The 15398-nt window shown below is 44.3% G+C and overlaps 1 protein-coding gene across 6 annotated transcripts in view; it reads right to left on the bottom strand.

Annotated features, from left to right (window-relative positions):
• LOC144740891 (signal-transducing adaptor protein 2-like) overlaps positions 1-13996 on the bottom strand; it is a 31759-nt gene extending 17763 nt beyond the window's left edge. For 2 of the 6 annotated variants that reach the window (XM_078623596.1, XM_078623624.1), the window contains exons 1-6: positions 13765-13939; positions 13258-13326; positions 6908-6955; positions 3769-3888; positions 3343-3399; positions 1008-1288 (exon numbers count right to left, since the gene is read on the bottom strand). In XM_078623596.1, coding sequence (XP_078479722.1) covers positions 1008-1288; positions 3343-3399; positions 3769-3888; positions 6908-6955; positions 13258-13326; positions 13765-13848 — 659 coding nt within the window. In that variant the 5' untranslated portion in view covers positions 13849-13939. Of the gene's footprint in view, positions 1-1007; positions 1289-3342; positions 3400-3768; positions 3889-6907; positions 6956-13257; positions 13327-13764 lie in introns of all 6 variants that reach the window. The other 4 variants (XM_078623616.1, XM_078623625.1, XM_078623607.1 and 1 more) reach the window with 4 other exon arrangements.
• Positions 13997-15398: the final 1402 nt, after the last annotated feature.

The raw sequence follows: 15398 nt of genomic DNA, 5'->3' as shown, positions 1-15398 counted from the left end.
CTAGAATCTAGTTATGGCCCTGATAGCTATAATTTGGCAGAAAAAAACACAATTAGATACTAAACTATTGTATCTACCGGGTAAGGCTCACTGAGCTATATACAGTAGCTCTTTTTCAGAAACGACCTGTCCACCAATTATAGCTCAACGAAGTGGCTTATCATGTCGATATGTATTACAGCCAAAAACTCGAAACGCATGTTTTTAAATGTGGAGAGAAACACCAGAGGACCCGGAAAAAAACATCCACGCGACCACAGGGAGAACATGCAAACTCGAAATATACAGCAGGCGTCAGGGTCGGGATCGAACCCATGACCTCCTGCATATCAGGCGAGGGAGATAACATCTCTTCACCACGACGCTCCATAGTAAAGCAATAAACATTGTGCATCAGAGTAAAGCAATATACTTAAGCAAATATTTGAAATTGCTCGACTGATAATTATTTAACAGCGTGTGCGGTTTACAGCCTATAAATACAGTAGCACGTACAGCCCTATTGCCAATCCACTGCTGGATGGCCATACTTCACCACGCTGGAGAATGTGGGTTTGGTAAAGGTGGTAACCATGAAATCATTGTATTTTGGTTCACTGCCCCCTGCTACTCACCACGTAGCACAGCACCGCGGTGACAAAGACAACGACAAATATTCCCCGTAAAGCCTTCACGGTCTGTTGGGGAAAGTGCTGTTACACGAGGGAGTGGATGGCCAGCACCACTCCCCATCGCAATTGTTTCCCGAGTTGCTGTGATTGCACCTTGCATCAGGTCCTCACTTGAAGGTGAGTTGACCTAGGGGAGGCACAGGACTAATTCGGAATGTCGTGTTGGCCATGAGCGGGAGTCTAATTCGGGTGGCCGGGTTCAGGGCGCAGTGCGATAACCTCTACACTATTGCTCCCCACACATAGGGTTTAGTTACACACAGACACACACACACTGTAGACATTTACCGGATTGAATTCATTTTAAGATATGAAAATACAGACAACGTTAATCACCTGGGATACAGCAAATCTTGTGAATAGAAACTTTCACCGTCTGTCTCCACTGACGTAGCCCCTTGCGTTGGCCTCGCCAGAGGTGATTGTTGGGGTAATTGTGGCTTTGGTACAGGTAGTGGCGGCAGTGCGTGTGATGGGGTCTCTGGGCCTGGCCTGCTGAAGGGGAGCTGTGATGGAGAATCCGCTTCAGCCAGCCTCGCCCTCTTCTCTGCCTCTATGGCTTTGTGCACCCGCTGCAAATCTTCCGAGGGCAGGTGCGAATCTTCAGGCACCTTGAACTGATGGAAATACAACATCGGAAGACACTTGTCAGTTAAAAGAGACGTATATGGTGACGGTGAGAGATCGAGGAAAGAAATCGGGATTCATAGTTGATATTAACCAACTCACGTACCGACTTGTTAAACAAGACGTAACGTATCAACAAGAGAAGACTTGTAAATACGGAGAGTCTGGTGTGTGTTTGCATTTGAGAGGTAGTGTAGCAGTAAGCGTGCTCCGTAACGAACTCACCGATTTCGATACCCGTTCATGGCCAACACCAGTTACAATTATCTGAAACAATCCTGGGCCTCCCCTAGGTCTGCTCAGCCTCAAATGGACACCTGGTGTGATGTGTAACCATAGCCACTAAGGGAGACAAAGGCAGCCAGGAGTGGTGCAGGCCACCAACTCCCTCATGTGCCGTGACGGCCTTCAAAGGTGCTCTCTAACAGCACTTGCCCTTACAGTCTGTGAAAGCTAAAACGGATATCTTTGTATTTGTTTGCATCTGAACATGTATTTTGAAGACACCGTTCAGGAAAACAAAGATACTAATATAAGTATTGAATTCAATGTTGCCAATAGTCTTATGTTTAAGTGCTTGGAATGAAAATCCGCAGCACATACATTTCAAACACAATTTAGATTGAATATAGCATATATGTATGTTAAACTTATTTCGCACCATACACAGCAAACCTTGCTAATCAGAGGTGTATCTAAATGCAACCATGTCTCAGGATGCTGTACAGAAACAGTGGGTGTTTTCGTAGAGAAGCAGTCACAGAGGGAAATGTAAGGTATTAATTTTGGACTTGGGACAGAGGCTTGCCACCACAGTTGACTGGGGAGAGTTCCAGACCATGGGAACAGCAGAGAAGAGTGAGTGACCTCCCACTGAGCAAATGCTGACTGGGTACTTCGGGAGAAAGCCTTCAAATAGAATGAGATGAGACGGGAGAGGTAGGCAAGGGTGAGTCAATGGAGTAAAGACGGCGAGAGCATATGGAAATTTTAACACTGATTTTTATATACGTGTTCCGTAGTAGTGTTAGCAGTAGCAGACATTTTGTTTACTGGGATAGATTCCAATGAGGCATTAGTCTCCAACAAGGGAGGCCTGGATTAATCAAGCACTTTACAGGCACATCCCATGCATGTGCATTACATTTGTAGCGGGACCAACTGAGTTACAGAAGTTGTTCCTTTTAAAGGCAACACATTTATTGTCCCTTTGCCAGATACAGCCTAGGGTGGTGACCACCAGGCTAACTACACTATACAGAGGAGTTACAGCTACGAAGGGTCGGACCCTCTCACTCGGGTCCGCAACCACGTGTTTGCCTCGTAGGACGTAGAGCTTCCAGCTTGCAGAATGCAGCGACCCCGGTTCCTCTCAGGGACCCGCCTTGTATCCCTCCTCGGGTCGGGGCCGCTCCACCCTTGGCCCCGCCCACCTTCTGGAGCCTTCCAGCTCCCTCTCGATCCCTCTCGAGAGCTCTCCCCGGACACGTGATCATCCCCTAGCCCCCCCCCCCCCACCTGGGAGCCTCTCTGTGGACACTCCGGATCACGTGCCTGCAGGGTCAACCAAAGTACCATGGCTCAGGGCAACCCTGCCTTGGGCTGACACCCTCTCACTCCCCCATGTGGGGGCCCTCACCACACGCTATGCGTGGTGCTCGCGCTATCTCGGCGCATACCAAGCCCCGCTAGGGCTGGTACTACACCCGCCTACGGGGTGTACGCGATGACGGTGCATCGCGTGCCGTGGCCCTCTCAGGCCGCCACCATATAGTGACATCCCCCGATGTCACTACACATTTGACGTCAGCATGTTGACCTCTAATAAAATGGATTACAAGAACCAACCAGAGGAGTATCTAGAAATTCCCCAAGGGGAGGTATTTTTGAGAGGGCTCTACATTGATGGGGGGAAGACATATTCAATGTTTTTTCCTCTGCTAAATATAAATAAGATGTCAAGTTTATTTGGATTCGCCACTGTAGCGGACGCATTTCTCCGCTGCAATACGATGCTGTACTGCATGTGTGCCATTTTACATACCTCCGTAACTGCGAACATAAATGCTCTCCACAATTCCATGCAGCCCATAGAGTCCGCCTGCAAAAGCCAAGCAAAGACATAGGCATGTTGGCTCCGTACTTCGCCACCTTGGTCAGTGTGGGTTGTTGATGGCGGGCAGTGAAGTTAAAGGTTCAGGCCGACAATTGCAGGGCTGCACCTCTGTCCCTTATTTTTTCAACCCCCCCACCCACCACCGCATCTGCCCACCCATTATCAAAGGCAGGGTACATGCGGTGGAGTAACGTGTAGTTACTCCCACCTCTTCCAAGACGTCTGTCCAGCATGAAAGAGTAGGCCAAATATCTACTAAAGTGGCTCTCCAGAGCTCCCTCTAGTGGAGACCCTACCTCCAGAAGTGGTGTAGGCAAGAATGGGTAAGTGGCATAATTAGCACGTGTTTTCTACCCTCAACTTGACTTCTGTAGTGCCAGTCTTGAGTGTAATTTTGGCGGTAGAGCTGCCAATTTTCTTCAAGTACTTGGTGGTGATGGTGAGTGGCGATTTCAAGAAGATTTTTTCTCCACTCTAACAGGGGGGGGGGGAAAGAGGAAAAAAATACAAAAATGCAATTATTCAGGTCACCTAAAAGCACAGTTCAATATTATATATAATATCAACAAATAATGCCTTTTAATTTCAAAGGGTAGCCTAACAGAGTGACTTTTTTCATGCTGGCCTTGCATTGGCCAATTCAATATGGCACTGACTATTTTCAGTGTGGTTTGCAGATGAAATATATATTTTTCTAATATACCAAATGAAAATGTGAAATGTCCACATTCATAGTTTATGGCCAAGGTTGGCACTCCCTACAGAGGCATCTGATAAATATATATTACAGATTAAACAACAGTTACCATGGGTGGAGAGGTGGCGTAGTGGTTCGCTCACCACGCTGCGAACCCGGCGACCTAAGTTTGATTTCCAGTCACGTTTCACGTCAACGGTGAAGTGATATCTGAACCGGTCCTTGGCATCCCCTTCACCGGCCTCCAAAACAACTCCAATGACCGACCAGGCACGGGAAGGCCTTTCATCCAGCCGTGGATTGACAAAAAGCTAACTTTTTTTTGTTATTGTATATCCCGTGCCACGTTGCGTTCATGATATTTGAGCGGAGCAGGTTTCAGTGTGTTGAGATAATTATAATAGTCATGAGAATTATAAATATCAGCAGCAACTACATTTCCTTAAACATGCGAATTGGATCCTGTGCTCATTGTGAGAAGAAAAAAAGGCTCAATGCATTTTGACGAAAATATTTGGAGCTTTGCTGATGAGGCTCAGACTGGGTTGATCCAGTAAAAACTGGCTCGTCATTGCACCACTACATTTTGAACAGGTTGTCCCAAAAAACAGATCACTATGCCAACACAGAATACATTAGACACTGTGGGATTTCCCATTGTACCTTTACTCCTAAATTGTAACAACAAAAAACCTAGGAAAAACATTAACAATTAAATGTAACGTCACTTACGAACAATGTAAGTGACTTAAACAATTATTCGTAAGTAAGTAGTGCTATCATTTAAAATATGGTACGAATTCATAAAAAAAATATTTTCAGTAATACGAGTAGAGAATCCGTTTATCTTCAGCTGCAAATAAGAGACAGCTGTCTCTAACAATCCTCTTGCGTTCATACATAATAATAGATCTTGTGAGTTTCTATAAATTTTCGCTGTACTTAAATAATATTCCGGGTGAAAAATTGTAATATTAATAGGTGTACAATTTAAAAAGTTACAACCATTTTAAATGAACCTCGTCAATATTCTGTTTTCGTTTCTCCCACCACTTATTGGCTGCTATCTGGAAATATCTTGCATACTTCTTCCGCCATTTACATACAATGCATTGCTTATTTGTGTTACACGGAAAAAAAGGTCCCATGATGTAGCTGCTCACCCCGAGCCATAAATTATCTGATACGTGTGCCATTTTTCGATTTAAAGCTTTCGTGACTGCAGGGATTCATCTTCTTGGTAAAGTCACGTAGAATGGACGGCTGCTTGCGTTGTGGCCGAAACGTCGTGAGAATGATTTTATTATGTTTTATTATTTTATTATTTTTTTACTTCTCTTCTACGTGACTTTACCGAAAGAACCAAGAAGACGTGTGGCATTGTTTTTGTACTGTTCGTCTGTTGGCGTTCTCTGGTCTGACACTGGTGATACGAGGCGATAAAGAAGGCCGTCTCTGGTGTAGTCGAATCAGTTTCAAAGACAATGCAGATATAATTATCAATGTGTTTTTGCATGTTCACCACAAGTACGAGTGGATAATGCAGACTTGATTCTTTGCAAAAGGTTTCTCTTTGGTGTTTGAATATCTTCACACCTCTTTTATTGCCAGAAAGGATAAAACCTATTATTATTTTTCATACTTTGATACTGGCAAAATGTTCCATGATATTTAGCCAAAGAATATTATATGTAGCCAGTTACCCAGCTAATTGTTTTTGGTAGTAACAGCCCGCAGCAGCCACTAAGAACAACAACGTTGTAATTGTCGAACGAAGAGGAGACCAGCCAGCAGCCAACCAGGAAACTGGAGGCATGGGATATTTTGAATAGTTGTACGATTGTACTTTATTAAATACATCATTTGAAAACATGGGTATCGGTCTAAATAGTTTTATCCACCGACAAAAACATGGCTTCATGAGTGACATGAACACAATAACTGTTCCTGCTTTTGTTCAATGACAGTAATATTCCATGTGGCATCAAATGGACAGGCTATGTCTTTGTTGGAAGAAGCCAGTGTAGTTTTGATGTGTCAAGGTGGTTAAGGTAAGAATGCACACTCACGAATTTAATACCAAAAACAAATCAACACAGGCGTCAATAAAACTGTGGCCTTAAAAGGAAAAATATATAATAGGTGACGTTTGAGGCAATGGCCCTTCATCATGGCAATGCCCACAGCACCACCTCTTACATACTTGTCCTTTCAAGGCCACTGTTATATTGACGAATGTGTTGCATTTGTGTTGTTATTTGAGCATTTGCATAACCGGTAATGCAGCAGTATCATCACATAATTTGTTTACCTTTCAAGTGGGTACATTTACATTATCACCATCATCATTTGTTACAGTACTTATACCACACCTCCCTTGCAGTAAATCTAAGTGTGCTATAAGAATTTGAGAGAACTACTTAGCAATTGAGTGATTGCAGACCAAACACAATGATGAAAAATAATATAGTACAGAAAATATACACAACCAACACAATAAACAAAGTTGAAAAGCCAAACTGAAAAACTTAGTTTTTTTCTGCACTTGAATTGAGGATTTTATACATTCTCTGAAATTGGCTATTATATATTCTTACATTGATTAATGGTAGGTTGATTGATGACATTTCAGGGTAAGCTTTTTCACAACTTCAGTACCAAACACCAAAAGCCCGTTGAGCAATTCTTAATTAAATTTGCCGTTTTGATATAAAACAAAAACACCGATCATAATTTTGCAATCATTCTTCCAATAATAGTAGCTCTCAATTTTGTAAGAACTAAGAGGTTATTTACCTTGTGCAGTTGATATTCACCGTTTCTCCTGCCCACATGCCCTGGTGTCTGTGTATCACAATGAACGGACGCACATATACAGACCCTCATGCGCCAAGTCTGCATTATGTATGCATTTTCAGAGAGAAAATACGTATGTCCACATGATAAAAAAATACCATTTAAATGTGCAGCCCTGTGATTTTTGCTCATGTCTCTGCTGGCAGAGGGCCCTTCCCTATAAGGAGCGACAGAGAGCCCCTCCAGCAGCTATTTGGCCGCCTGTTCCACGCTGGCCACATATCTCGTGGGACCACGCACACTTTACCCCACCACACCTGGCGATCGGTGTACTAATTCATGCGGCTGGGTGGACAGAGATGAGGGGAGAAATACAACAACATACTATTCCTATTGAATTTCGATTTAAAGCTTTTGTGACTACAGGGATTCATCTTCTTGGTTCTTTCGGTAAAGTCACGTAGAATGGAAATAATAAAATAATCAAAATAAAACATAATAAAATAATTCTCACGACGTTTCGGCCACAACGCAACCAGCCGTCCTCAGGTGAAGACCAGGTCTGTCGGGGAGACAGCGTCTGAATGAAACAACACCACGCTTGGAGCGTATATTTAAGCTGGGTTGGAAGGTGGGAAGGTGCGCCTTGACAAAATAATTTGCATATCAAGAGGAATTTAGCATATTTATGGGAAATGCAGGTATGTGATTAGTACTACTTGTGAAATGCGTAGGAGGTGGACGGGGGGGTTTCAAAGTCATATTATGCCCGTGCATTATGCAGGATTAGCAGCATCAAAGGGAGGGGATAGGGGTGGCATTAATAAAGGGAAGGAATATTCTTCTTGGTTCTTTCGGTAAAGTCACGTAGAAGGGAAGTAATAAAATAATAAAAATAAAACATAATAAAATAATTCTCACGACGTTTCGGCCACAACGCAAGCAGCCGTCTTCAGGTGGAGAACAGGTCTGTCGAGAAGGCATTCTCGACAGACCTGTGAAGGCATTCTCGACAGAAATAAAACATAATAAAATAATTACTCCACGACAGTATCCCACCTGGCAATGATGATGATAATAATTTACAGCCCAGTGGATCAATGCCTCCCAGCGCCATATAGGTCATGGGAGGTGTTTAATGACACTTCACCATGCTTGTCGGTGTTTAGCTGGCGAAGTTGGCAAGGGGAGGGCAAGAACGGTTTGGCCACTGACTGATTTCAGCCACATATTTGCTTTGAAAAAAGAAACATAATTACAATGGGACATTGGCGGCTCGTGACATTTCCACGAGGTGGGGCTGTTGTGAGTGACCTCTGAAAATATGGTGTTATAATTAAGAAAAACCTCGTCATGTTATTGGCCTTCCCGTGAAAGTGATATAACTGTCTTATATACCAACGGTAGGCATTTATAAACAATACGAAACAAAACAACAACACACGCAAATGCTGTCCCCATGAAATGGAATATTTCGGAGTAACTCCACAGTGTTCGTTGCTAATTACTCGTTTGCTGCACCGACTGCCATCACCGTTGCTGTTGATTCCTCCTAGAGCGTGGAGGCAGTGAGCTGCTATATTTGCACAGTGCAAGTTCGCGTTGTGACATCGCAATTACAGCAATGGGCGCCTTTTTCACCGCCCTGAATGGGTCTCAAACGGCGCGGCTAAAATGCGAAGCTAATGCAACAAATGAAGGGAGATATATATACTCTTTGGTTCTTTCGGTAAAGTCACGTAAGTAGAAAAAATAATAGATCACGACGTTTCGATCGCAACACAAGCAATCGTCATCAGGTGGGACAACTACTTCAGCAGTTTTTTCTTGCTGTGGTTGTCCCACCTGATGACGATTGCTTGTGTTGCGATCGAAACGTCGTGATCTATCATTTTTCTACCTACGTGACTTTACCGAAAGAACCAAAGAGTGTGGATTCTTGCAGTTACGAAAGCTTCAAATCAAGATTGAAGGGATATATATATCACTCGGACGCCTTCGCAGCCGGCCCGGTTTCTAATATGAACAACTTATAATGTTATCTTCATTAGGCAATTCACGTCGAAAGAATTTTTTTTTTAACACAACAAAACAATTCATAGAAAAGTCTTTCTAAAATATACAAAAAACACATTCCTGCGGAGGGAGCTGGTAGGAACGTTGGGTTGCTCAGTCAATGGCCAGGGTCAACGGAGGCGTGGTGTATTCCGCAAATATGCCCGACTGTGAGGGCGGACACAAGCCGGCGTGAGTAGGTTAAACGTTGAGTTTTATAAGGGCACCACGGGGTGACCAGCCCCTCCCCACCCAGCCCCACACCTCCCACCCCCCACCCTCCCCACCCAGCCCCTCCCCACCCAGCCCCTCCCCACCCTCCCCACCCAGCCCCTTCCCACCCAGCCCACCCAGCCCACCCAGCCCCTCCCCACCCTCCCCTCCCCACCCTCCCCACCCAGCCCCTCCCCACCCTCTTCTCCCCACCCAGCCCCACCCTTCCCACCCAGCCCCTCCCCACCCTACCCTCCCCCACCCAGCCCCTCCCTCCCTCCCCACCCAGCCCCTCCCTGCACGACGGACACAATAATCCCCTGTGGGCTGGTGTAACCAGGAGGTTCCTACCAGTATTAATTTCGTATCTCCAGCTGCTTGGTGGGGTGGCGCCTCTACGCCCCTAGTGGACGAACCGCGCAGTGAGGGGCGACCCACCAGCGACACACGCTTTGGGCCATTGTGCAATCGCGGCTTCAGCCATCATTCTGCCAAAATGTGGTGGCACCACTGACAAATCGTGTCCCACATTCCTTAAATGTAAGACGACATGGCTCGCATCTTATTGTACGTATCGGTTTGTCTATTACAGTGTGTTGAGCAAACTTAGCAGTTACGTCAGTTTGTAATTATTAAAGTAATACTGGTAGGAACCTCTGGTTACACCAGCCCACAGGGGATTATTGTGTCCGTCCGTCGTGAAGGGAGGGGCAGGGTGGGGGGGGGGGTGGGGCTGGGTGGGGAGGGGTTGAGTGGGGAGGGAGGGGAGGGGCTGGGTGGGGAGGGGCTGGGTGGGGAGGGTGGGGCTGGGTGGGGGGTGGGAGGGGTGGGGCTGGGTGGGGAGGGGCTGGTCACCCCGTGGTGCCCTTATAAAACTCAACGTTTCACCTACTCACGCCGGCTTGTGCCCGCCCTCACAGTCGGTCATATTTGCGGAATACACCACGCCGCCGTTGACCCTGGCCATTGGCCGAGCAACCCAACGTTCCTACCAGCTCCCTCCGCAGGAATGTGTTACTGGTAGGAACCACCTGGTTCCACCAGCCCACAGGGGATTATAGTTTCCGTCCGTCGTGTGTTTCACGGCCCTTGGTCTCTTCAATGCCGGATGAAGACCCTCAGTGCTGTCGGTCACAGGGGGATATTTGACTCTACTTCGCCGCACTGGTTGGTGAAGAGGGGAGGGGGCCCAGAACAAATATCGCTCACCACTGATGTTAGCCGTGCCCTGGAATCGAACTCGGGTCACCAGATTTAAAGTGCAGTATGTAATGCAGCTGTGGCATAGGGGCCGTCCATAAATGACGTCACGCGCTTTTGGACGATTTTGACCCCCCCCCCCTCTTCGTCACACGACGTCACAAAAAGTCAGACCCCACCCAAATATGACGTCACAAAGCTCTGCCCCCCCTCCCAAAAATAAAACATACTTCAAATCGCTTTAAACTATTGTCATTGTAGTGCGTATTTAATGTGGCGCTGCACTCTGATGATGGAGGAGAAAACATTTATTAAAAGTATATTTAATTAAGTAGAACGTGTTGTCTATATTTATTTAAAGTTGCGCATTTTGATGTGACGTCACATTTCTCACCCCCACCGCCTCGTCATACATCGTCACAAATGTCTGACCCCCCCCCCCCCCCAGGTGCGTGACGTCATTTATGGACGGCCCCATAGGCGACAACATTAAGCCTGGATTTCCATCCCCGTGATACCGGACACACGGTGAAGTGTCCGTTTGCGGACTCTGTTACCCAGAATGTTCATGCCATGGAACATTTGACAACGCGTCAACATGTAAACATTTACAGGTGTTTTACGCGTACATTCCTGTTTATCTGTAGATATCAGTGCTAAGCATTCTTTAAAAAAAAAACCTCTTTTGTGTGTTTAATGGGGTTGTTTGTAGGTTTCACATGCTGTCTTTAGAGTGACGCAAGGCTGCGTCATATGCAATATAAACACATGAATCCAGAGAGGATCTTAATCGTGATGATTGTTGTAAACCACAATGGGTAGACAGCGGCAACCTTGCGGTGATTTCTGTTTCCGTGGGTTGTTCTCGAACACACTATCGTTCGTGTGAACCGAACGAACAATTTGTCTTATGACATGTTGCCGATAGCAGCAGTGAAAATAAATTGGGAAAAGGAATTTAACCATCTGAAGCTTTAAATATAAATCCATTTTAAATTCTGCACTTCATAGGGATTACGTTACAAGATAGGGAGGAACGTCCAAGAGACATCGAATGTGTGATTTTTCTACTGCACTTGCAAGCGTGTTGTCAACACTACAATGCAATAATGTGAATAATCATAGTACATACCTGACAATCTATAAAAATAAAGACCTTAATCTGTATGTCTCAAAAAACTCCAGGGTACTTCCTGACAAGGTAGAAAGCTGAAATTTGGTACATAGGTAGCTTTTAGGACACAAACAACAAGAAACATCTGAACATCCCAGATTTTTCATTTTAAGATCCCCCGCATCTCGATTTTAAGTGCCCCATAAACATGTGTGTGCGTGTCATTCAGAAACCTTTCAAAATATGAGTGCGTTTTTTTAGTTTGATCGAGCGTTAAACAGCAATTAAAGTTAAAGCGAGAAAAATTGCTCTATTTTTTATTGTTTTGACATATTTCAGATTTAAGTAGTTTTTAACGAAAAAATACGCATTTTATAATGTTCAAATCTGAATAATTTGAAAACGGTAAAAGATAGATTGTATTATCTTTTCATAAGCCAGACATATCTAGCAATGGACATTGGCCACCACACAACCTTACTAATGTTTTCACTGTTCTGTAATTAAGAAGCTGTGAGGAATTGTGGCCGAATTCGGGCAATACTGAATCTCGTCGGTGTTGGTAATAACATAGACAGCCAGTATCCTGTATGTGGCATGCTGAGTGCCTGATGCAACACTGCTTAGATGACATATGTCTTGTGACCCGCATTTAATTATCCAAAAGGTAATATTTCTTCAAGTAAGTTGTATTTAAAACATAAATGAATACGCAAAGTAAAAATATTAGGGGTCAATTAATTGCGGGTCACAAGACATCTGGACAACCCTGTACAAGCCCTTAACTACATATGCTCGCATGTCTTGCAACATGCATAGAAGTATGTTAAGCTTCTTCAGACTTCACAAGGAAATCCGAAGTCTAACAATGATTAATTATTGAGAATTATAATTCTAGCCATTTAACAAGTCACTGTTGTATGATGTCCTCCCCGTGCCGTTTCCATCATGAGAGTGGTTTAATCAGATGTCATCGCGCTGGTCAATGCTAGTTGACGAATGAGAGCCAGGGCTGGTTCGGGTAGAACTCGCCACTGAAAATAGCCGCTGACTTGGAATCGAACTTTGTTCGCCAGGTTCATTTACGAGGACCACTACGTCACTACTCCCGCAAGTCTTTGATGTCTCATATTTTCTTCAATATATTTTTTCGGAAACAAGCAAATGTGATGTTAACTTGGAGTTCATTTTTAAGTTTTCAGTTGGTTGTTGGCAACAAAAATTCCGATTTAGGATGTTTTTTTTGCAGAGTTAACTAAATGTCTTATATCTATGAGAAAATAACAACGCTTAACTTTTGTGTTTAAATGTATTGCCTCTTATAACAATTCGCTTTTAATGTGCTTTTCAAAGGGATGCTGATCCGTTGTAATGGTGAGCACACTGGACTTGCAATTCAGAGGTTGCCGGTGGTAAGATTTGATCTTCTGGCGTGGCAGCTGAAACAACGTTGCAAGTTTTTTTGTTACGAATCTCCTCCACCTCTGTCCACCCAGCAGTACAAATGAGCACGTCACAGTCGACCAGCATGGCGCGTGTGGTGGTGTAAAGTGTGTGTTACTCCTACCTACGTATAAGGTGTTTGGGTCCTGTGGAAGAGTAGGCCAAATACCCTCTAGAGGGGCTCTCTCGGGCTGCACCTTTACTCTTTATCTTTAAAAATAAGGCACACATGTAAACGACGCATTGTTTAAGTTGATTTTCTTGTGCTTTCACAACAATCACAGGATACACATGAAAGTGGCTGCAATGGTATTTAATAACCTACCTTTTCGCGTTTGTCTGCGTAGAAATATAGAACGTTCCCATTTAGAACCGTCCATTGTTTCTTATATTCCTGCCAATGAAAATGTGCGAAACGTTAATGAGTGCAGAACCAGCCCCTGTAGCGTGACCTTGTTTAAATGGTGTGTTAGGAGTGTATGAAACGCGGGGAATTGTGGGGTACACAGCAAATTTGAAACACATTTTAAACAAACGTTAACGCTCAAAAGAATAAGTAACAATATGATTTTCTTTTGTTATTATGCGTACTGCTCAAGCTCTCGAAGTTCACCGAATGAACATGGATTTAAATCAACATGAAGCTAGTCTCATACAATAATTAATTATCTTATCGGCGCAAACTTAAAAAACTAAAGTTTAAAGACTTGAGAGTAAAGAAGCGCCGGGGTAATGTGCATCAATTATAGAATGGTTTGTCACACAACTGCTTGTAGGAAAACGCAAAATAAAAACTTTAATGCGACAATAAAAAAAACTGCAGTGCATATACCTTGTCCTTCTGATTCTTTACATGGAGATAGCCATCGTTGTGTACTCGCAGGGATAGTTTTCCCACAGGTGAACACTCTGCCATTCCGTTGTTTCAACCCTTCAGACCTTTGCCGAGTCCCTTCGGCTTTGACTCGTAGACAGGACATGACAGAGCCTCATAACGAGACGACACCAGGAAACAGAGGCGGAAAACCCCAGTCGCATCTTGCAAAACCAGAATTTCAAGGTTTAACTTAAGAACTGACAATACAAAGCAAGGACGTGCCATTCTAACATATTTCCCACCTGCATAGCGGGTACATTATTCTCATGCCACGAGTAGAGCCTGACACACGAAGTGCCCTGAGCAAAGCAAATACTGTACCAGAGAACATTGAGTGTTTAATAAGACGTTTAAACAACATACGTTGCAGTACGTATAATATATTCATATTTTACATTATTTAGCCATACATCCTCCCATTCTGCAGAAGGAAATAAGTCAGCCAACTTCCTGCAGAAATAAGGTAATCTTTGGAAGGAAGGACATTGACCAAAGCCAATCTTCTGTCGGCCCACATTTGGCCAAATGGAGCAGGTAAACCCGTGCAATTTGCACGTTGAAATTGACTTCATTTCCCCTGTCAGAGTGGCCCATTATTCCACTCGACTGGTTTGACTAAAGGCGCACAGCCAGTAAGATCTTATGCAAAACAAATCCACGTCGCATTGTTCTTCTAAGTAATGCGGAAGTTGCTATGCAACTGCATGCCATTGCTCTGGGTTTCTCTGTCCCGATCAAATGCACCAATAACGTTCTCGTAAAACTTGAGTGATGGAAACTTTCTTCGTGAATTTTTGGCATGGGTGGTTGTTGCCGGCCAATGCTCTTGGTCAACGAAATTTGGACAAAATTTGAGCAAAAGAGCAAACGTAAGTCAGTGGCATGATCCTATAAGCTTTTTATAAAAGCAAGGGCTTTTGATCAGGATGCGTTACGAAAAGAAGTGGTAAGCAATGGTGAAAAAAATATAGTGAATCCAAAGAACGAAACGTATCTGTGAGAGGAGATGGAGCGGCGATCAAATCAGTTTGTGTGCAGGTGCTGGGTGGACATCTGTGATAATGAGCCTCATTGCTCATCGGATTTCTCCAGGATACATCAAGATTCTGATTATGATAGGTGGATTTATTGTATCGCAGGATCGTGAGAGGTGGCAGCAGCGTGAAGAGGCCTTCAGCCGTGTTATTTTTGCCCCGTGTTGATATTTCAGTGATGGATTATTATTCATGTTTACAATGTGTGTGCAAAAAAACGATATCAACAATAACTTGAATACTGTAATAATTTACATCTTGGACAATACACTGCTGGATGAATGCTCCCACGTGGTGCGATGGTAATGGGGGCTTGTGTTTGACCGTACTTCACTGTGCCGGCCAGTGCCGCTTAGTAGAAGAGGCGCTCAGGAGCGGTTTAAAAGTTACGCGCTACCGTTCTTAGCAGCTGTGACCAGGAATTTAAATCAAGTCGGAGTGGCTATGTAGATAGGTTGCATGTATGTATGTTGACATTCTTTCGCACCGTACGTTGCCGACCGTGGTAATCGGAGGAGCGTGGGGGGGAGGGGACAACAAACAAAGCACAAAAAG

Source organism: Lampetra planeri, chromosome 3 (genome assembly GCF_965212315.1).
Source record: "Lampetra planeri chromosome 3, kcLamPlan1.2.h2, whole genome shotgun sequence".
Lineage (NCBI taxonomy): Eukaryota > Metazoa > Chordata > Hyperoartia > Petromyzontiformes > Petromyzontidae > Lampetra > Lampetra planeri.
This window is presented reverse-complemented; position numbering and strand designations above follow the sequence as displayed.